The following is a 22,256-nucleotide window of genomic DNA, read 5'->3' on the forward strand; positions in this document are numbered from 1 at the left end:
TTAATTAAAAATGGGGATATGTATATATTTCAGACAGTAATAACTATTAACAAATAACGTCAGTAAATTCGAACGGTTGAATCCGATACGAATTGATATTTTTCTCTCTATTTTGAAATAAGCCACATGTTTCTGAAATGCTATTTAAGTTTGATAAGTGTATCGAACTCCGCATTATAATCGGTTGTCATATATATATATTGCTAAACGAAATGGTATAAATAGATGGAATTTCGGTTATTTAAAGGCAGTTAAAATGCTTTGGTTACCGCGTATTTTACTTATCGCATTTATATGCACTATTGCCTTGGCTCAGCCAGGTCAGTAATCAATAATATGTTTGCAATTTTATCACTAACAAATCGACTGCAGTTCCAGATGATCCAGAAGAGGATAATGCAATTGTAGAGGCACGAAGTCCTTGCTTCAATGACTTGAAAAGGATCATTGAAAAAATCCTTGGTGGAAAAGGAGGCAAAGGCAAGGGCAAAGCCAAAGGCAAAGGTGATACAGACGAAGAAGAGGATGAAAAGGACCATGAAGAACTTGATTAAGTTGTTATAACATTACAAATGCAAATAAACAAAATTATGAAATTACTTTCAAAAATAATCTAGTATAAAATTTCTCCGATCTAGAATAAAGAGAATAATCATTTTGCATTTTGAGTAAAATACACAAAAAAAAATATACAAGCAAAAATTGTTTGCCTTAGGGCAGCGTTTCTAGTTAAAGTTAGCCATATTCTTGCTTGATTAAGGTTAACTTTACTCAATTTAGTATTTGTAGATCTATGTACATGTTGTTTGATAATCGTGTTTTTATCTTTCTATTCTCATTTCTTACTTCTTAGCCCGAAGAGTGTGAAAAAATAAAATTTACAATAAATACGTTGATAGTAAAATGTCACGTTCACGATATAGCAATATAAATTTAAGTAAAAAAATTTTAAATAAATAAAACAATAACAATTCTTTATTATAGTACCTACTAATAGAAAACAGCATTACTATATTATAATTTAAAATTATTGTCTAAGAAAGTACTAGTCACATTTCGCTGGCGTACAAATTTCTCAAAATGATTTCAAATATGGCGCTCGTTTTTTTGACACTTTTGATGCTGTGTTTTCTCTTCGTAACTCGAAAACAACATATATATATATATATATATATATATATATGTATATATATATATATATAAGATATATAAACGTTTTGAAGATCACGAACGTGACATTCGTACATCTTTAAAAAAAAAAAGTAATGTGTTTAAAATAATTGTTTTGTCTATAAAGACCACCTTCGAAGGCTTGTATATATCATATGTGACTATATGGGTATTTCCAGGATCAGGAACGTTTCTAGATATATGTACATACTACTATAGATAGTTGTAGTATTGTAGTTAAAGATATGTATTTATTTTAGATAGTACCTCTTAGTGACAAATAAAAAAAAAAAATTTTAGTTAATCTTAACGGTTTAATACAAAGCGAATTCATTTTTTAGTTGTTCGCTCTATTTAAAAAGAACACAAATGTATCGAAATGCTAATTAAATGTGATAAGTATATCGAATTCTGCATTATAAACGGCTGTAATCTTGCTAAACGAAATGGTATAAATAGACAGAATTTCAATATTTAAAGGCAATTAACATGCTTTGGATACCGCGTATTTTACTTATCGCATTTATATGCACTATTGCATTGGCTCGGCCAGGTTAGTAATCAATAATATGTTTGCAATATTATCTCTAACAAATCGACTGCAGTTCCAGATGATCCAGAGGAGGATGATGCAGTCGTAAAGGGACGAAGTCCTTGCCTCGAAGACCTGCAAGACATCTTTGGTAAAATCCTGGGTGCATTGGGTGGAGAATAAAGTTGTTGCAACAATTCAAAAGCAAATAATAAAAATTTTGAAATTACTTTCAAAAATAATCAAGTTTAAAAATTATCAAGTATAACATTTTTTTCGGTGTAAGGGATGCAATTTGCAAGGATCAAATGAATCAATATATATGCACATATTCAAATATTGGATGATATATAAAAAACAATTCTATTTGTTCAATCACTATCGATGATTTAGGAAGGTTCAATAAAATGTATTCATATTCATATTTCCCATGATATTGAGTCTTAACACCATCATCATGATCGATTTAAATAAAAAACGTATTGGTATAACTAGCTAAGATTAATTTTAGAGTGCTTTTTGTGTGTTTAATGCATTTAAAGTAATTATTTTGTCTATAAAAGACTAGCTTCAGAGGTTTGTAAGTGTAAATATATGGGTATTTGAAGGATCACGAGCGTATATACTTGTAGATAGATGTACATGCTTATATATATATATTATTCCAGTCGACATGCGAAATATGTGTTTATTATGTGTTTAGTTCTAATTACTGACAAATCAAAAAGATGTTAGCTAATCTTAACGGTTTAATCCGAAGCGAATTAATTTTAGTTTTTCTCTCTATTTAAAAATAACACAAATGTATCGAAATGTCAATTAAATGTAATAAGTGTATCGAACTCCCCATTATAATCGGTTGTTATAAACACTGTAATATTGCTAAACGAAATGGTATAAATAGACAGAACTTTGGTTATTTAAAGGCAGTTAACAATGCTTTGGATACCGCATATTTTACTTATCGCATTTATATGCACTATTGCCTTGGCTCAGCCAGGTTAGTATTCAATAATATGTTTGCAATATTATCACTAACAAATCGACTGCAGTTCCAGATGATCCAGAAAAGGATGATGCAGTTGTAAAGGGACGAAGTCCTTGTATCTTTGGGCTGCCAAACATCTTTGGCAAAATCATGGGCGGCATGGGTGGCGGCAAGGGTGGCGGTGGTGGAGGCGGCATGGGTGGCGGTGGCGGTGGTGGAGGTGGTGGTGGTGGAGGCGGTGGTGGGGGTGGCGGCAAGGGTAAACGCAGGAGAGGTTGAGGTGATGGTTTAGGAAAGCATTATTAATAAAATTGTTGTAACAATTCAAAAGCAAATAAAAAATATGTTGAAAAAAATCTAGTTTTCAGTTTTACATTTTAAGGTATGGACAGCAATAAATTTACAAGAATCAAATGAATCAAAATACATATATGCTAATATACAAATTATTAAAACGATGATTTATAAAAAAATGAATCTATTTCATCGATCACAATCGATGATATAGAACAGTCAATATAATCATTTACTTTTTCGCCAATATTAACGCTTCACTAGCTACACACGCTACATTTCATTATCCTTGTTATTCGTATCCGTACTAATATTCATAATAAAATAATATTGTTGAAAACTGTAATTTTTATGTTGTGACAATAATCTACAATACTAACTTTTAACATATCGTTTTTGTTGGTAATATGAATTAAACACTAATTGGCATTTCGTTGCTAATTTAAAACTAATAGAAAATTTCAAACATAATAAACTGTGGCGAATTTATTATTTCGACAGACCTTTAATAAATATATTTACTAAGAAGAAAATCTATATTCTTGAATTGTTAAAAACTCTTTTTACTTAAACGAAAACTTAAGGTATGTTAGTACTTCGTATTATTTACGAAAATAAAATTTTTAACAAATAAATAAATAATTTTTATTTAAACTGAAATGACCATAAATGTTGTATAATAAGTCTCGTAGATAAATCAAAGGTTACAGATCAGGTGGACAACGATTCATAAATAGGAAGCGAAGATAATTATAATCATAATGAGCATACGCATGGCAGGACTCAGAAGCTGTCTTGGCCAAAAGTAAATGACGGCTAAGTGGCCTTCGCCTGCACTAATTGTGAGTAACACGTTCACGTTTACGAAACTTTCTGAGAATTTCCCTCGGAAAACACCAGACTCGGCAGGCAGAAAGGCAGTCATGGAGTCAGGGAGTGTCGACTGGCTAGACCAGACGAGAGACCAGCTATTTCTGTATTAGACATTAAAGTTTTTGGGCCAACGAGCAGCGCCAAGAAGCAAGCTCGTTTAATAGACCAAAATTCATTCTGGGCAAAAAGTTTAAAGTGTCGGCATCGCGCGCCGACATTTATCAGTCATTAACACAACCAACTACACAAAATTGTCCGGAGAATGTGGAGATGGCGCTGAGTTGATGGCGCCGCACGATGAAGGACAATTAAAGCTGCATTGTCTTTAATTTGCTTGAAAATTGAAAATCAATAAATTTAAAACAAAATATATATATATGACAATAGAAAAAAAAAACGGAAAAAAATGAAACGCATGGCCCTGCCATAGATTCGATGGCTAGAGAAAAATCTCTTTAGGGATGGATGCGGTTCGTATGTTGTTCTTGTCGTTCTCCTCGCTCGGTTCAGATTGTTGTTTTTATTACTGCCGTGTTGTTGCTGTTGGGTCGCAGCGAGTAGCAAAGCAAGCACGAAATCGCCGAGCCAAACATCCTTTGTCAATACAAAATACGTACAACAAAACAAATAAAATTCACAACAACAACAGCATCGCGTAGAATGGCAACAAAGACAAAAGTCAAAAGTGCAAAAACAAAAGCAAAACGAATGAATCTTGCGCCCCCAAAATGCAAGCCGATAAACGAGCATCGAGTTCAGATCCGACACATGCGCCCAAACGGGCGGGGAAAATCCCATGAACTGGCTTCAAATGGGGATGGGATAGGATTGTCCTTGGGTATGGGTTGGTGGATATTATATGGCCGGATAAAATGGCGTTGGCCCACCCACACACACACGCACACACACACTGAAAAGAGAGCAGAGCAGAGCAGATTTCTCCTCCATTTTGGAGAAAATTTCCTGCAGAGTCGCCACGTCTGGCCGAGCTGAGCAAATGATTTTTAACAAATTTCATTAACATCAGAGGTCCGTAATCATTCAAGCATCGCGTTTCGTAACTGGCCTGCCGATACCTTACTCGACGCTGGCCACTCCATTATAAAGACTACGACTACCGATGCATCTTGCACTTTTCTCACGTGGCATTCCGTTTAATCGCACTCCTTGCTAAACTATGTGAAAAGTGTCAAAAAATATACCGAAATTACTTTAACGATTTATATCAATCAATCACAAAAGTCAACCGCCAATCAGCAACTAATTATTTCTCAATTCGCACCTAAAACTGGATTCACTCTTCATCAGAAATGATCGACGAACAGCATCCTATGCAAATTGGTTTGTGTAAGTATTCCATAATCCTCGATGGCATAAACTTACTGTTGATTCTCTTGTGAAAATACCGACGCAACTCTAACATTTGACTCACATTTCACCGACGGCTTTTGTGGTTGGCATAAACAATATGGCTTAATAAAATTAAAGTTATTAAAAATGTTAAAATAAAAATCAGAATGAAAATGTAAATCAATTCTTTACTTCTATTCTTTTGATTATGATTGAAGCTAAAGTTACGTAAATTTGTTGATTTAAAAAGAAGAAAGTAAATATTCGTAACTCTGACTATTTTCATTTTCCTCATTTTTGTGCGAATCGCGTGATTTTCTTACAATAAAAATAACAAAATAGTTACGTTAGCTTACAATTAAGCTCTAAAAACAGGAGATGAAAACTTAATATTTATATATGAATATTATTACATTAAATTAAAAAAACTTACACGAAATAAAAGATGATTTTGTTATCTGTTTTTCTAGCTCATGAAAATTATTTTTTCTGTTTAATTTTGATTGCAAAATAAAATATTACATTTTCTTGAAATTTATGCAAAATGCTTTAATAAACAGAAGTGAAAGGTCTCAAAGAGGGAGTATAATTTGAATGAAAAAGTCTGAAAGGGTAGTTATGAATTTATAAACATATTTTATCCCTAACACCTTCCAGTTTGTTATGCATCTTTATTTTTGAATTCGTTTCTGCGCTGCTAATCGATTTTTAAGGAAGATTCAATAAAACACACAGTAAACAAGGTCATGAGATAAGAAAATTACTCTATATTCAAAGTATTTTTATATATATCAAAAGCAAATATTAAATATTATATACCTTATTTTCATGTCATACATTAAAGCAACTATTTAACTTGTTGTTGAAGAAAAAACTCTCTCAAACTGACAACTACTGTGATACTAGAAATCACTTGTATCGCTTGTCACTTGAGATAAGTGTGCTTGAGTCTCAAAGCTGGCAGACAGCCAAAAAATCTGAACACATTTTACAGTGGCAAGCAAATGCTGACTTCTGTCAAAGATTAGGCCAAAACAAAGCATTTATGCGCTGAATGCTGGCACAACAAAACGGCGCCATAATTTCATTGTCCGCCCGAAATCCGATTAAATTAAACGCCAGCGACTGACAAACAGCAACTCGGCAGCTCGGCAAGAAGGAAGGCAGAATCCAAAAGCGGCTGCACACAGCATCCTGGCAAGGGTTTCCGCTCGCCCGCCGCTGCAAAAAGACTGCCAACATATGCCGCCAGCAGCCATAACCAACATAATGAATCCTCCAACCCCGACTCTTACTCCTACTCCTATTCCTTCTTCTCGCTCTCCCACCCGTCAAGTCAGTGCATATATTTCTACGAGCTCGAGCTCGAGCTATGGAAGGGTGCTCTGGTAAGATGGGGTGAGTCATAGGGGTTGCTCGACGATATGATTTTGACTGAGGCAAACGCCGCGATTAGCACGTTGCACGCACTACTCGTAAATTCTCTTATAATTTAGTTATTCCTCTTGCCCTGCTCAGGGTGAATCCCCTTGTTCCTCCTCCCAACTCATTGCTTTTGCGCCCTTCAACGCTGCACATTAGAATCTAATTAGTGCGGCAAAAGCGCAGCACCGCTATCAATGTCGGCTTTGCACTTGTCCTCACAAATCCGCTGCAGCACAGCGTCGACATGTCCAGCCAACATGTTGGCATAGTTTCCTCTAGAGAAAAGTGTAACAGGTGCGACCGTCGAGCGGATTAGTCCAACTTCAATCGAGTCCAAAAACAACACACATTGTTTGAAAGTGCCGAAAGTTAAATGTAGCAACAATGACATTTGAGAGTTGATAACTATTGTCAGCTTAGTGTGAGTCTATTCATATTCTATTCACAAATCTGTTCACTAGATTTCAATATCACATGCTGCGATTCGTTGCTAGGGAATGAATCAAACATATGCTTATTTGGTTTCAATATCAGCTTAGTAGATAAATAAAGCCGATTTGCTAGAAAAATATTTATACTAATGAAATTTGGATGTTTCATTACAGATGACTTAGAAATTAATTCAAATATATTTGAATATACTTAAGATGCAGTTTGCCAAGTTTTAGTGAGAGTAGCGAAGAGTAATTTATAATAAGAAAAAAATTAAACTGAAATATTTTTATTAAAACTTACGAGTTAGCAACACGAAATTAGTGGTAACAGCTTAAGTCAAAAGCTGAAAGGGTTTTTAAATGTTTTCCTATGCCTAAATTATTCAGTTTTAAATATCCTCACACATTTTGTAGACTTTAATTCTTCAAAAAATAGAAAAATAAATAAATAAAAGCATCAAGTAGTAAACTTGTATAATTAAAAACCTAACATTGTCTTTTGAACATCTTGAATCACACAAATGGTGTTGAAAATATTTTGATTTGCGTGTCAATTGTCGCTCCATTCAATCTTTCATGCACATATAAAATTTATATAAATTGTATTTCTTGCTAGTGAGACCACAAAACCAACTGCAGTGCATGTAAATTACTTTAAAAATTTTACAAATATTTCTGGCATAAATTTGCATGCCACAGAAATTGTTGTGAAAATTAAATGAAATTACGCACACGTAAAATCATTTAAATACAGAATGACAAACGCAGAATGTGACACAAACACACGCGCACACATGTAAGGGGAAAGTATAGGTGTGAGCAAGAGTGAATGTGTGTGCGAGTATATTTAGTATGGAAAAAGAGCGGAAACGAGCAGATAATGGAAAAACAATAACAACTGAAAAAGCGCGTAACGAAACAAGATGAACGACACACACACATACTCACACAAACTCAAACACAAACACACAGAGACACAGTGAGAGGCAAACAAATTACCGTACAATTTCAACAATTTGCCATAAATTGAGACAACAAGCAACAAAAAGCCAAAAGAGCCGAACAGCCAACAGCACAAATGCCGCAAATGTGCAGTAATTTTTTGCCCAGCGCACACAAATAATACGTATACGCAGCGATGGCCAAACAAAAGCAAGTGCGTGGAATGTCGAGTACAGACAGAGGGACAGACGGACAGACGACCAGACCCAGGGACAGATGGACAGAATGTACATATATATGTATATACGTATACGGTACGGTCACGCACATATTTCGCTGCAAAAGTCATTTCAATAATTGCAAAACCACAAATTTACTACAACTCGAAATGGTTGGCAAATGGTCACAGTTACAGTTCGAGTCCGAGTCGCAGTTACGCAGTCAGGGCAAAAATGCAGATAGTTTGCAACCGCAAATGCAAATCCTGTACAGCGGGGGAGAAGGAGACAGAGGGAATGAAGTGAGGGGATCGACCACTGGCCACAGTTGTAAATTTGGAGAGTGAAGAGAAAACACGCTCGCTTCGGCCGCAATTTGCATGCCAAAGTGAAAATAAAAATAACTGAAATGTTTCTCATTTGCATGTGGGGCGTTTTCGGGGTGATGCCACGACAAAACCGCAAAAACCAAAATAGTTCCAATGGACATCAAATGTCAACAGCAACAGCAGCAACAACAACAACAACAGCAGCAACAGCAACAGCAACAACAACAGCAGCATCAGCAACATGTAGCTGGAGCAGGACATGCGATGTGCCCCATTGCAATGGGGCACAATCAACTGCTGTTGAACGGAAATGAGCGCATGTTAACAACACCAACAGCAACACAAACAACAGCAGCAACAACAGTAACACCAAATGGCAACTGTCAAGCAGCAAGCAAAGCAGCAGCAGCAACAACAACAACTGGAGGTGGAGGAGGCGCTGCGGCAGCCGGTGGAGGTGACAAAATGGCGTCAGCGAGCCAGAATGTCAACGGAAGTTGTATGAACCACAACAGCAGCATGGCCACTGCACACCAGCAACAACAACAGCAGCAACAGCAAGCCATGTCTATGGCCAGACAGGGACTGGGACCTGGACCACCAATGCAAATGCCGCCTGGCCGCATTGCCTTGGGCAAGTGTAGTCTCAACGAGCTGGATGGTTACTCCACAGCCACTTCGACATCCACATCCACATCCACATCGACACCCACAACTGCATCCACACCCACATCGCACACACCGCAAGCGCCTCAAATGCTGCAACAGCATCACTCGGCTGTGGCAGCAATGGGAGTGATGGGCATCGATGTGGGGTTGGCTGGCGTGGGCATGGGTGGTCTGGCTGTCAACCACTGCGCCTATTGCTGCCAGCCAATTTGTGATCGTTACATAATGCGCGTCGCGGACAACTCCTTCCACGAGGGTTGCCTCAAGTGCACCGCCTGCTCCATGCACCTCGTGCACTCCTGCTATGCACGCGATGGCAAACTCTACTGTCGTATCGACTATGAAAGGTGCGTAAAACTCTCAATTTTGATAGTCACTATCCATAAAGTAGGAGTGAGGAGTCTTAATATTTAAATGTAAACATAGTATGTATGTTGCTGGTAGAAGAACACACATCCGTTCGCTATATGTATTAATGAATAACGACAGCAAATTAAAAGACATTCCATATACATATCCTTATACGAAAGTTTATTTCAATTTTTATCAATCCAATCACAAAAACTATCCTGAGAGACTTTATATTATAGTAAATTGGCACAAAAATGTTTTAGTGTTGCTTACAGATCTCGCTTAACTACAACCCTTAAATCTAAAATCAGACTAGAATTTTCAGACACTTAAAATTTAGAACAATGTTTATAACAAATAAAAGAGTAGAATACAGCTATAAAGTTTATAGGATGCAATATGTTGTAAAGTTCTTGCTTATATTAAACTAGATTTGTATTCTCTGAAAACGCATAACAAGGTATCTCACAGTTGAGCACACTTGATTGCTTTCTAACTTGCTCTGTTTCTCTCTCCCATCTTAGACTCTACTTACGCAATCGTTGCCTTGGCTGTGGCCATAAAATCGCCGCCGATGAGCTGGTCATGCGCTCCCAGGAGAGCATCTTCCATCTCAAGTGCTTTGCCTGTGTCGTCTGCGGCGCACTCCTGAAGAAGGGCGAGCAATATGTGGTGAAGCAGGGTCAACTCTTCTGTCGCTTCGACTACGAGAAAGAGGTGGAAATGTTGCAGGGTTACGGTAAGTTTAAGTTTTGATTTTCTAGATGTACAACTTAATTGAATTGTTGCATTTATAGATTTTTATGGCGATGAGATGTTTCCACCGAAACTGGATGGACGACGAGGTCCCAAAAGACCGCGAACTATACTCAACACACAGCAGCGTCGTGCCTTCAAGGCATCCTTTGAAGTGTCGCCGAAACCGTGTCGCAAGGTTCGAGAAAACTTGGCTAAGGATACTGGTTTGAGCTTGAGGATTGTGCAGGTAATTACAAATAATGAAAAGGATTCAATTATTTGCTACACTTGCTATAAGAAATTATGCTCCTATACTTAAGAGTTTTAATTTCCATTATCACTCGAGGAGATAATTTTTCAATTATATTAATCTTTATTAAATATTATCAAAAATGTTTTTTGATTTATTTTCTAATTTAATTATAGTGTTTAATCTTACAACAAAAATGGAGGTTGATATTTTTATTATTATGTTACATTAGAATTATTTTTTAACGATTGTAACTATTCTGCTTACTCATATATTAATTTATTATATTTCGAAACTTTTATATTGAATGAATTTGTATCTGTTATTATTATTTAAGTAATGCAACCTTTAAAAATATATTATTTGTGATCTATTTGAATTACAAATTATAATCATACAATATTTATTTTATTATTTAGGATTATTTCTCACCAATTCTTAGTATTCGACTTCAGTATTTTATTATTATACTATTTATCTATTTATCATGAAAATTATTATTAGTGTTATTGATCTCCACAATTATGAATTGAATATTAAATTTTTTAACCACGCCTACCCTAAACAACAATAAAATCTTTTTCTTTGACACTATCTAATGAATCTCCAAATTTATTTCTTTAGGTGTGGTTCCAGAACCAACGTGCCAAAGTCAAAAAGATACAAAAGAAGGCGAAGCAGGAACCGCCAGCGAAGGGAGTCAGCGATTCGCACTCACAGGACTCTCAGGAGTCACAGGACAGTACTCTGACAACCAAGATTAAGGACGAGGCGCACAGCGACAGCGAGTCACAGCAAGAATCGCCTTTTTCTTCAACCTCCGAAGGAATGTCAAGGCTACGCTGCAACGTCAAGGACGAACAGGAGCAGGGATCACTCAGCTGCATGGAAACCAACAAGGGTGAGCTGAAATCTGTTTGAGTTGTAAAAACAGTGTAATTGGAACAATTTATATTCTTTAATAGAAAACTGCAATAAGAATAACGAGCCGATACTCAATACGATACTGGGCTTGAGCTATGCAACGTTTCAGCAGCTGATGGGACCTTTCACGCAGACGCCGATGATCAATCCGATCGATCGATTATACAGCATGCAGAGCTCTTATTTTCGACCCGAGGAACTGGGCGCCTATGGCGAATGCGGTGGTGGTGGCGGCAAGGACTCAATGGAGCATTAACTTGGCTCTGTCTGAACAGAATTTTAAGCCCAAAATCAAAATTAGAAGTTGTAAAATAAACAAAACAAAAAAATGTTAATGTGCTTGCGTTGACCTCGTTGCTTGACCGGCAAAACAAAAACAATCCCAATCGGAAACTGCAGCACGTGCACACGTGGATCCAACCCCAATGGATAAAGCAGGACAACAATAACATTGGGCAACCACCCGGCACAAGGTTGCGAGACTTTTTTGGTTGTTCTGCAGGTGCAGGCCTTGAAATTTGTTCCGCTCAGTTGACAAGAACAAAGCATTTGCCATGCCGCAGTCTGAGCTGAACAGCAGCGGCAGCAGCCACAGCCACAGCCTCAGTCACCCCTGGTGATGAGCCCAAAATGGGCGTAAAATACCGATTCGTCATGCATTGTTTTTGTCCTTGCTCTATGGTCGACCCTGTTGACAGCGCCGAGCTGTCAGTGTCGCCGAGCTGAGAGTCAAACGATGACTCCTCATCCAACCACCACCACGACTGGCGCAACTTGCTCGCTTGGCTGTTGATAGACGAGGGATTGGGGAGTATTTGTGGCATGCAGAGGCCACGAATAGCATTGGCATGCAATAAGTTTGCCGAACAAGGAAGCGGGGGCGGGGCCTGGTCTTGGTACTGGGGCTGAGGCTGCGATTCGTTTGTAACCTGAACTATTTGGCAGTGCACTTCGAACTCCAAATTTCGCGGAGTTCGCGAAAATTTTAACTTAAATTCAATAAACCAAAATTAAAAATAATAAAAATGTAATTTAGATAAAACATAATACTTTGACTATATTTAAAACAAATTGTAAACTACAATTTACAATTTTAATAGGTAATAGTAGATTTGTTGATTGGAAAAATTATTTCTAAAAATATATATTTTATAACTATGGAAGCTAGTACCAAGAAGTTATTCATATACATATATCCAGTATCTTCACTGTAATTTAAGATATTCCAACGAATATTTCCTGAGAACAAAAAAACATTAGCGACATTTTCAAAAAAGTTCTTCAAAAGTATGTGAAACAATTTTAGATAGCGATTTTAGGAAGGGAACCAATTATATCTAGTAAATTTATGAACACTTCGCATATTTCCTTTTTATACCCGCTACCCATAGGGTAGAAGGGTATTATAACTTTGTGCCGGCAGGAAATGTATGTAACAGGTAGAAGGAGGCATCTCCGACCCTATAAAGTATATATATTCTTGATCAGCGTCAACAGCCGAGACGATATAGCCATGTCCGTCTGTCTGTCTGTCCGTCTGTCCGTCTGTCCGTCCGTCCGTCCGTCCGTATGAACACCTAGATCTCAGAGACTATAAGAGATAGAGCTATAATTTTTTTTCGACAGCATTTGTTATGTTTGCACGCAGATCAAGTTTGTTTCAAATTTTTGCCACGCCCACTTCCGCCCCCGCAAATCAAAAAAATCGAATAACAAGTGTAATTTTAAAGCTAGAGCTACGATCTTTGGTATATATAATAATTACTGTAATAGTTATGATTCCTGAAAATTTGGTTGCGTTCAGATAAAAATTGTGGATGTTATTAAAGAAATACTTTTGTATGGGCAAAAACGCCTACTTACTAGGGGTCTGAGTTGCTTTGGCCGACAATCTCTGGCACATTGTGCCGTTTATGGTATATTTTGAATGGTGTACTACATCGATATACCAAACATACCATTTGGTATATTTTTTAGTATTTTTTAGTATTTTCGGTATATTTTGAAAATGATACCGCAATATTTTGCCTTTATTAAAAATGGGTAGCGGGTATCTCACAGTCGAGCACACTCGACTGTAACTTTCTTACTTGTTTTTATTGAACAGCTTAATCTATTTAAGTTATTTATTCGAACAATTTGTAGAGCAATTACCACTTAACAATTCTTATCCTTCAAAGAAGCTTTTCACAGTAATCACTAAAGATTTACACTGAACTAAAGCAACACAACTTTTACCGTGATTCCATATTTGAACAGTGATTGGCAAAAATATTTAAAGTGTTGTTGTTTTATTTTTGAGGCCAACTTGCAGCCCTTAATTGAATTTGAAGGGAGTCCAACACGTGTTTACATAGCCGTATCCTTTCCCCAGTCCAAGGAGTTAGCTCAGTTTCATGCAATTTGTCACAATATGTGTCACATTAGCCACAGCAATTGTCCTTAAATGTCGTTGTTGTTTCGCTTCCCCCTCCTGCCCAGCTTGCCAATTCCCTTGGCTCTCGTCATCATTTGTGCCGCTAACCAGATTAAACCCCGATTGCGACACCGATAGCGACAGCGACAAAGGCAAAAAGTAGTTAAACAAGGAAACCACCACCATTAAGTATTGTGCAGTGCAGTAACCACCATTGATGCTTCACCCGGAGACGCATCCGGAGACGGGCAAGTTACGCGCTTTAAAAATGCACATCAGCCTCGAGACTGAAACTTAACGGGGCATCGTTGTTACACAAGCCCACATCATTAATCAGTCGGGGCAGCAGAAAGCAAAAAGCAAAAAAGAATGAAAACCACCCAATGCAAATGACTGGCATAAGTGCCTGTCCAGGACATGAAAGGACATTCATTGTCTCTCTCTCAGTTCCACGACACAACTCGACTCGCATGTGGACAAGTGGCTTTTCCGCTTGCAGCAAAACCCAGTTGACCACGTCGTTGAAGCTTCTTTGTAAGCGCGCGACAAGTGGACAAATTACGTAATTAATTACCGCTTTAACGGAGAGCAACGAACACATTTTAATGGACATTGTCTGCCAGCCTGAGGATAAATGGTAAGGAATGAAGGTAAGACAGGACAAAGAAGAAATTCTAGACAAACAAAAATATATTGATTGACTTAAATACTTAAAAAGTATTTAAATTCATTAACAATAAATCATATATCGGAAATTAAAAAAACAGCGTCCACTTAATTCTCAAATAGTTTAATTCTTAACTAAATTTAAAAATTATTTCTTAAGCTCTCTAAAAACATCAACCAAAATTTAGTCTATCTAAAAAGTTTTAAAAACTAATAGTATTATTGTTCAATGAGAATACTTAATATATGATATAATATTTAACTGATGGAAAGAGTTATTCAAAACATTCAAATCTTATATAATCTTATAAATATGTATATAAAACTCGCTTAAAACTGCACATAACAAAAAACACTTTCTTAAATAAATACCTAATGAAGGACATTTACGAATCGCTATGCTTATTCCAATTTAATAACTCAAATACAACCCTAAGTCGTTTGACAACTCAGTTATCTGAACATTATGCAAATCTAACGAGCACTTAGATCCCTCAAAAAATCCTACAGATAGCTATTTGATTTTTATGTCGAAGTCAACAACAAAGTAAAGGCTTTCAAAATCGAATCTACATTCTAAATCGATAACAAAAATGACTTTTAAGACTACATATTTAATACTCTCAATACCACTTTTGGCGCCGGTCACACGCCTTTATGGAATCAATAAAAATCAAAAGGCAATTGGATATTGTCAATAAAACCCAAGCCCAATAAAATAACAATGTGCATAAAAGTGTCGCCTGGTTTTCAAAGAAAAACATTTATGCAATGAAATGTTGGAAAAATAAAGAGCAGCAACTGTCCTTATTATTTTAACATGATTTGAAATAATAAAAACAAAAATTGAAGTGGTGAAATCCAAAGAAAATTTACCAGCAAGATTGAAAAAAGGCTTTGAGTGGTGATTTCTAACCCAAACATAAGATTTATAGAAAATGAGATTGAATAAATTATTCTTAATGTATTATATATGATATTAATTTAGTTTGTCTTCAACGTCTGAGGTTTATTAACTTTAGACGGAGATGGAAGTGTAAAAAATGTAATATATATAAATTTAATAATAATAATAATAATTTTCTTAATATTTAAATTGAATTAAAGTTTTGAGATTAGCAATAAAATAATAATCTATTGGAGACAATATTTTGTTTTGCAAAATCCCCTAACATTAAAGAGATTATTAAGGCAATACAGCACTGAAAGGTTTCAAACAAATGCGGATCAACTCGATGCCAAAAGTCACCCCAAAGTTACCTGAATAACAAAGTTGAACTTTGGCGCGCTCATAATTATGTTAATCGAAGTGCGTAACATGAACTCGAAACGGGAAGCTGGACTCACCGCAAGAGGCCTACAAATTGTCAGGCAACAATCATAAGACGCAGATGTCACTCTCGAAATGTGGCCATGAACGAAACGACAGAAACGATGGACGAAATGGGACCAAAAAGACGAACTCTGTTTGCTCAGTTGGCTCAGTTTGCTCAACTTGCTGTCGCAATCTAAATGCAAATGGACGGGCAAAAGGCCGTTTTAGCCGCAAAACCATAACCAAGAATATTTCGCATAATGCAGCCAAGTGCGAGTACAGCAAAGAGCTCGGTAAATGAGTGAGGGCCAGCACATCAGATGTGCTATATGTTTGTTGTTGTGCCAGTGTGTGTGAGTAAGTGAACTTACTGCTTGTCGTTGCTGTTGTTGTTGTTGTACTTTTACTTGTAGTGAGTGCTACATAAACAACTAAGAAATTTATTATGGAATGTGCGCGACTTTGTTGTACCTGTTAAACATTATTAGGCATTATTATAAATGCAACAAGTGAGGAATTTCTAGAAATTATTTGAATTATTAATTTGATGCAAATACGGCATAGTAAGCAGCAACATTAAAAACACGATATTTTTATAAGAGCTTAATTAAATTTTCAAAACCAATTTAAATTATCGTTTTTTATACCTTACGAATATATAAAGATAACAAATATATAATGTGGGACCAAAGTATCTTGATAGTAAACACATATAAAACACAAAAATATTATTTCTAACATTTATAACTCTAATTCTTATAATCTACTATATGTTGGATGCATTTGCGATTAGCATTAACTCTAGATACCCTTCCAACCCACTGCAAGCAGGTATAACAAGTATAAAGGAGCTTACTGGCTTGTTGGCTGCCTGGTTGACTGGCCGGCAGGCAGCGACAGACTGTTTCAGACTGAGTTCCATTTTGACGTTTGGCACAAAATTCATAAATGCTAATTTCAACACATTGTGCACACGTTACAAATATGAATATTTACCATAACTAGGCACACACGCACACACATCGATTGCCTCGAAGCCTGGCAACAGCCGCACATCGCTTCACTCCAATCCCAGCTACAATCGTAGTCACAGTCAGAGAGAGTCACAATCATAGCCACAGCCGTTACCATTTACCATTTACCATTTGCCAGCCCAACTCTCAAACCTTTGTCGTCGTCGTCTTTTGCTGGTTCTGTGGGAGTTCGTCTCTGGTTTAATAAAAGCCTTTTGCAAAATGAAGCAATTGCGTATGTGTGTGTGTGCGTGTGTTTCAGTTTTGAGCACAGGCTGCTGTCTAAGCCTCAAATGTATCTGTATCTGCAGCTGCAGCTGTAGTTGAAGCTAGCTACATTTGTAGCTCTTGTCTGGCAGTCGATGTGTGGGCTTGGCAAATATGCGTCAAATCACATAGACGCACAGTTTTTGAATACCAAATGGAGCTTACAACGCTCACACACAGACACACACACATGGATAGTCATAGGCATAGTCATAGTCTATATTTATCTACTTGATGCCTTAGATTGAGATTGGTTTTGCGCCTGGACGCCGTAATTGCTTCTAGACTCCGCCACTTGTTTCAGCCTTTGCCGTAAAATTGCAAATTTTTCAATTGAGCTTCGGACTTGTTGGCCACATTATTAGTTTAAAGTTGCCAACTAATGAGTTTCCAATAGGCTTAAAAGTGGCCAATAAGTGGACAACACAAAAATTGCCTGACTCGTAATGAGAATTGTATGAGCACAGCTGTTGGCCAAAGTAATTTGAATTGCAAAAAAACAGTTGCCAATCTTATGCGAAGGAAACTACTTGAACTACAGTTGGGAGGAAGAAAAGGAACTGGAAGGGGGGCCATGTCAAGCGTATGCGAATCAAAACCAGTTAACACGAAACGCTGACATCAAAGGGGCGTTTAGTTCACGAAAATGAAAGTTTCTTTTGACTTTTGAGCTGTGTGACAAAACCAAAATGCAAATGAGGGTGGATTGCCATTGCCATTGCCATTGCTGCCTGCCCCGCCTCATCTATCCGAGAACACAATATGCAAATGTTGTTGCTATAAATATTTAAGGCGCAAAATGTTGCAGCTCCCCTTTCTGCCAAAAAAAAAAGAAAATACGAAAACGGGGCGTATACGAAATGCATTGCATATTTTTCGTTTTATAACTGGAATGCTGCCAATAAAATCAACAGAAAGCAACAACAACAAAGCAAAAAAGAGATTCAACATCAAATGGATAAGTCGCGTGCATGTATTAAAAAATATCTTTTAGATACTTTTACAGCAAACTGAGACTGCCCTCTGAAGACTGGCTCTGTGGCAAGTAGTACTAGAAATTGGCTTGCAATAAGAGGAATAAAAATAAGACGTTCGGCTAGCTTGAGCCTGTGCCTGTGCTTTAGCTGTGTGCTATATTCGAGAGTAACGCTGTCTTGGCAAAAAAATGTTTTTATTACATTTCGCGCTCGCGTATTTTGCGCTACTCACAAAATACTTGATGCCAGCACAGCAGCAGCAGCAGCCACAGCAACAACACAGCAGCAGTTGCTTCAGCTTCAGTCTGGCTGAAAGAGCGAGCCTGAGCCCCCAACACAGAACATCCTCCTACCCACTATGCTGTGCTGCATCACCGCCCCCTTCCACCCTGTGGCAGGGCAGTCACACTCGCACACACAAAATGCTGCCTGCCGCGCGCATCAAAGCGTATTCACAAGTGGTCCTTTGCGCTTTACTGATTTCGCAAAGGCTAAAGGATATTTAGCGAGTAGTCCTTCTCCTGCTCCATCTCCGTCTCCATCTCCATTCCTTGTTTCGCGATACTGCCACTGGGAGCGCCACTAAAGGAGTTGTCTTGGAAACTTTTCTGCGAGCTACTCAAGTCGCTGCTCAAGTTATTGTTGTGCCCCAACAACGCAACGCAACGCAAGCCAAAGCAAGCAAAAAAAACCTGCGAATATCCGTCAAAAACCAACGGGGGAAAAATTACAAAAAAAAGAAAGGAAAATTAAAAAATTGAATAAAACGTAACCAGATACTTGGCAATGCCTGCTTCTTGAGCCTTGAGTACGAGTTGTTGGCAAATCGCTTAAGTGTGCCATCTCTACAATGTCATTTAACGCCACGCACTTCACTTTCGTGCCAAAGACATCAACATATTGGCACACAGTGGATGTTGTACTGGATGGAGGTGGAATTTATTTGATTTCAATTGCAAACAAAAATTATTATTGTAATTACATATGAGATATATTTATATACGATCTAGTCAGCTTGTTTGTTATTGCGAACTTTGGTACTTAACTATAAAAAATAAATAATGTATTATTACAATTTGTGTTTCTTAATTAAGCATATCAAAGAACTATTTAAAACTGCATATTCTAAAAATCATATTTTCAGAAAACATATTACTAATTAAATAAATATCAAAGAACTATTTAAACCCTTGGATGCCTTTCATCAAAACTAAGCAATACTTATTTAGAAATTAAATAAAAGAACAACTAATTTAATTACATCAGAAAATAATTTAAATAAAATTGATACAAACTCCATAAAAACATGAAATCAATGTGCCGAAAATATCAATTTGCTAATAAAATATTAGGGAAATTTTTCCAAAAACTTTTATTGTTTTTAATTTTGTCTCGAGATTTTCTAAATTCAGAAGTGTATTTTTTAAAGAATAAATCTACATTTCCTTTAGTTAATTTGCTATATAGTAACTGTCACAACGATATAGCTAATTTTATTTTTCTGTAAAGTCTTTTATGCTAAAACTGCTGTTATGAATCCATAACAACTTCTTCTGTATAATGCATTGTAATACGAGTAGTTAAATTAAAATAGAATAAAATGAATATATAACACCTCGATTTAATATCTACATTCCCAAGCTTCTGATCAATGTCATACAACTGCAGCAATTCAATGCGACTTGAGAGACTAAAAACTGAATGGCAATGAAGCGGAAAGGACAACAACGTTGATTGGTTGAGGCAAAAGAGAAAAACGTGGAAAGCGCCGTGAAATCTCGCCCAAGAAACCTGTGCACATTTAATAAAAATGCCACCCGCCTCTGGCGCACACACCGCGGCAAACGGCAGCGTGACTTTGTGCGGACTTTCTGCGTTTTGTGTGCATGCAGATTATGTTTTCATTAAATTATAGTAGCTATGGTTACTTTTATACAATCCAAAGCTACTTCAAACGCGAGAGCGGTGCGTGCCGACCCCAGAACGCCCGAGTGCCCACTCCAAGACAACGCCGAACGAAAGAAGCGCGCAAAAAAAAAGAAAAATATTATACGCAAAGGAAAAGAATGCGCATAATAGAAAGTAATGTGTAGCCTGACAGCAAGGGAAATGGAGGAGGAGGAAGGCAGCAGCGAGCGAATTGGTGCAAGAGTAGTCAAAGAAGATTGTAGTTTATTTTTATTGCATTTATTGCTTGCGACTTGAAGCTCACACTCCCACACGCACACACACACAGCTTGCGTGGCATTCGTGCATTTGCATGCAGCGTGACATGTGCAAGTGAGTAACAGCGGAAACGGAAGCGCCATCTTTTTGACTGTAAATTTACACGTATGCGTCAGTGTGCGTGTGAGCACAAGTAGTTTCTGCTGATGCTGTTGGTGTTGCTGTGTTCCTATTGCTATTGTTGTTGTTGTGCTTTTAGTACAGCACGTACATTTATTACTTTTTGCACACACACACTCACACACAGACACACACATTGAGACGCCGGCACATGCATGCAAAACGGTTTTCATTTTTTATTGCGAGAATGTAACGTGCCGCATGCGAATTGCTTGCTTCAACCAGCCCCAATCTCTGGCTCGACTCTCTGCGGTTCTTCCACACTGTCTTCTGCCATCGTTTTCCCCATCTCCCCATTCTCGTCGACTGCCATCTGCCTCTGTTTCAGTCCCTTTGGCTTTTCGGCCTTTCGCCACGTTTAATGTAAACGTTTTTTTTTTTTTTTTTTGTTCTGTTCCGCTTGCGCGCGGAAAATATGAAAAATATTCGTAATAGAGTTGTTTGAAATGTACAATAAGCTTTCAAGTGGCTTTCAGGAACGACTGCCAAGTGGAATGAAAGGTGCCTTGCGCTAAAGCACGTTAAAAATGGGAACGACAGCAGTCAACTTGTGCTTATCCAGCGACGCCTTTATTGTTAACGATCTCGTACTTCTGACTGCAATGCGTAGAGTTTGTCATAGAGCATTTAGTATTTACAGTTTATTTAAATACTAATAATTATAAATTACATTTATTTTTACACTCAAAACGAGCCTTTTATCGAGTAAGCGATCGCTAGTGATCGATTATGTTTTGGTTTATATAATATGTTGATTGCTTTAAACCCAATTAACAATGACCATTTCCTTAAATTTATACTTCATCCTACAAGCTAGAAATACAATATACTCAAAAAGCAATTAACTATTAATTGCAGCGCATAAACTCGACTTTAGCTTCACAGTTAGCTGCTGCATTTGACTGTCTGTAACCCACTTCTTTAGCCATTTCCAACATATGAAGAATTTTTGCTGTCTGACGATGCGAGAAGTGTTGCCTCTGTGATATATGCATCTCATGCAGCAGTGGAGCTTGTTACCGAAAGGGGAGAGAGAGAGGTGTGCGGGCACATATAGAAAAATTTTAATAATTCCTGCATCTTCAACACTTTGAATAAAAATTGTTGCTTTGACGGCGGCAGGAGCAGCAGAGAAGCGATGCGGCGTAACTAACAATAAAACTTTTTAGTATGAAGCGTCAAAAGAGACGACAAAAAATATGGACACATATGAAGTCATAAAGTCATATTAACACGTACGAATGCACACAGGATATTAATGTGCAGCACACGCACACTATCATCCATGCACTCACACAGACACATCAAGCGAAAAGCGGAAAAAGTAGTCTGAGGAGGAGGGGACAAAATGTTTTGTACCCTTAGATAGAAAAAGGGTATTATAAATTGGCATGAATGAAGGTAACAGTTATAAAAGAACAATATATATATTTTTTAAAAAGCATTTGTATATTTCACTTGTTTCTTATCTTTTTAAAATGTTGAAATCTATGTGAACAGTGATCACTAATCACAACACAAATTTGTTTACTTAGCACAACAGAGGGAAATCTTTAGTAGCGCCACCTAGCGCTCGTTGTTTGCAGACTAATTATTCAATACAAAAGAGATTGCGTATACGCGCTGTATTGCTAATAAAGAGTATTTCACAATCAGTATTGCTTACTGTTGTGCTGTTTTTTTTGGCGGAGAGTTAGCTGACTTCAATGTTAATATAATTTCAAATATTGTGGTTAATTTCTGTAAAGCTAAAGCCGGAAATGAGTTTC

The 22,256-nt window shown here is 37.1% G+C and overlaps 2 protein-coding genes across 7 annotated transcripts; both read left to right on the forward strand.

The window, feature by feature from the left end:
- Positions 1-214: 214 nt before the first annotated feature.
- Positions 215-3,325, forward strand: LOC117570118 (uncharacterized). 6 transcript variants are annotated; one of them, XM_052004611.1, is made up of 2 exons: positions 215-320; positions 373-599. In XM_052004611.1, exons 1-2 carry the CDS (start codon positions 257-259, stop codon positions 552-554), a joined length of 246 nt encoding a protein of 81 aa, XP_051860571.1. In that variant the 5' UTR covers positions 215-256; the 3' UTR covers positions 555-599. The 6 variants fall into 6 exon arrangements, with proteins under 6 accessions (XP_051860571.1, XP_051860570.1, XP_034107475.1 ...); XM_052004610.1 differs by lacking the exon at positions 373-599 and adding an exon at positions 2,755-3,325 and having other exon boundaries at positions 217-320; XM_034251584.2 differs by lacking the exons at positions 215-320; positions 373-599 and adding exons at positions 1,613-1,723; positions 1,776-1,944.
- Positions 3,326-4,345: 1,020 nt separating this feature from the next.
- LOC117571776 (LIM homeobox transcription factor 1-beta) lies at positions 4,346-12,000 on the forward strand. The gene is made up of 6 exons (XM_034254134.2): positions 4,346-5,204; positions 8,704-9,571; positions 10,100-10,314; positions 10,373-10,560; positions 11,188-11,464; positions 11,529-12,000. The coding sequence occupies exons 1-6, from the start codon at positions 5,168-5,170 to the stop codon at positions 11,741-11,743; spliced, it is 1,800 nt and encodes a 599-aa protein (XP_034110025.1). The 5' UTR covers positions 4,346-5,167; the 3' UTR covers positions 11,744-12,000.
- The last annotated feature ends 10,256 nt before the right edge of the window (positions 12,001-22,256 follow it).

The sequence above is a fragment of the Drosophila albomicans genome, chromosome 3, assembly GCF_009650485.2.
Source record: "Drosophila albomicans strain 15112-1751.03 chromosome 3, ASM965048v2, whole genome shotgun sequence".
Classification (NCBI taxonomy): Eukaryota; Metazoa; Arthropoda; class Insecta; order Diptera; family Drosophilidae; genus Drosophila; species Drosophila albomicans.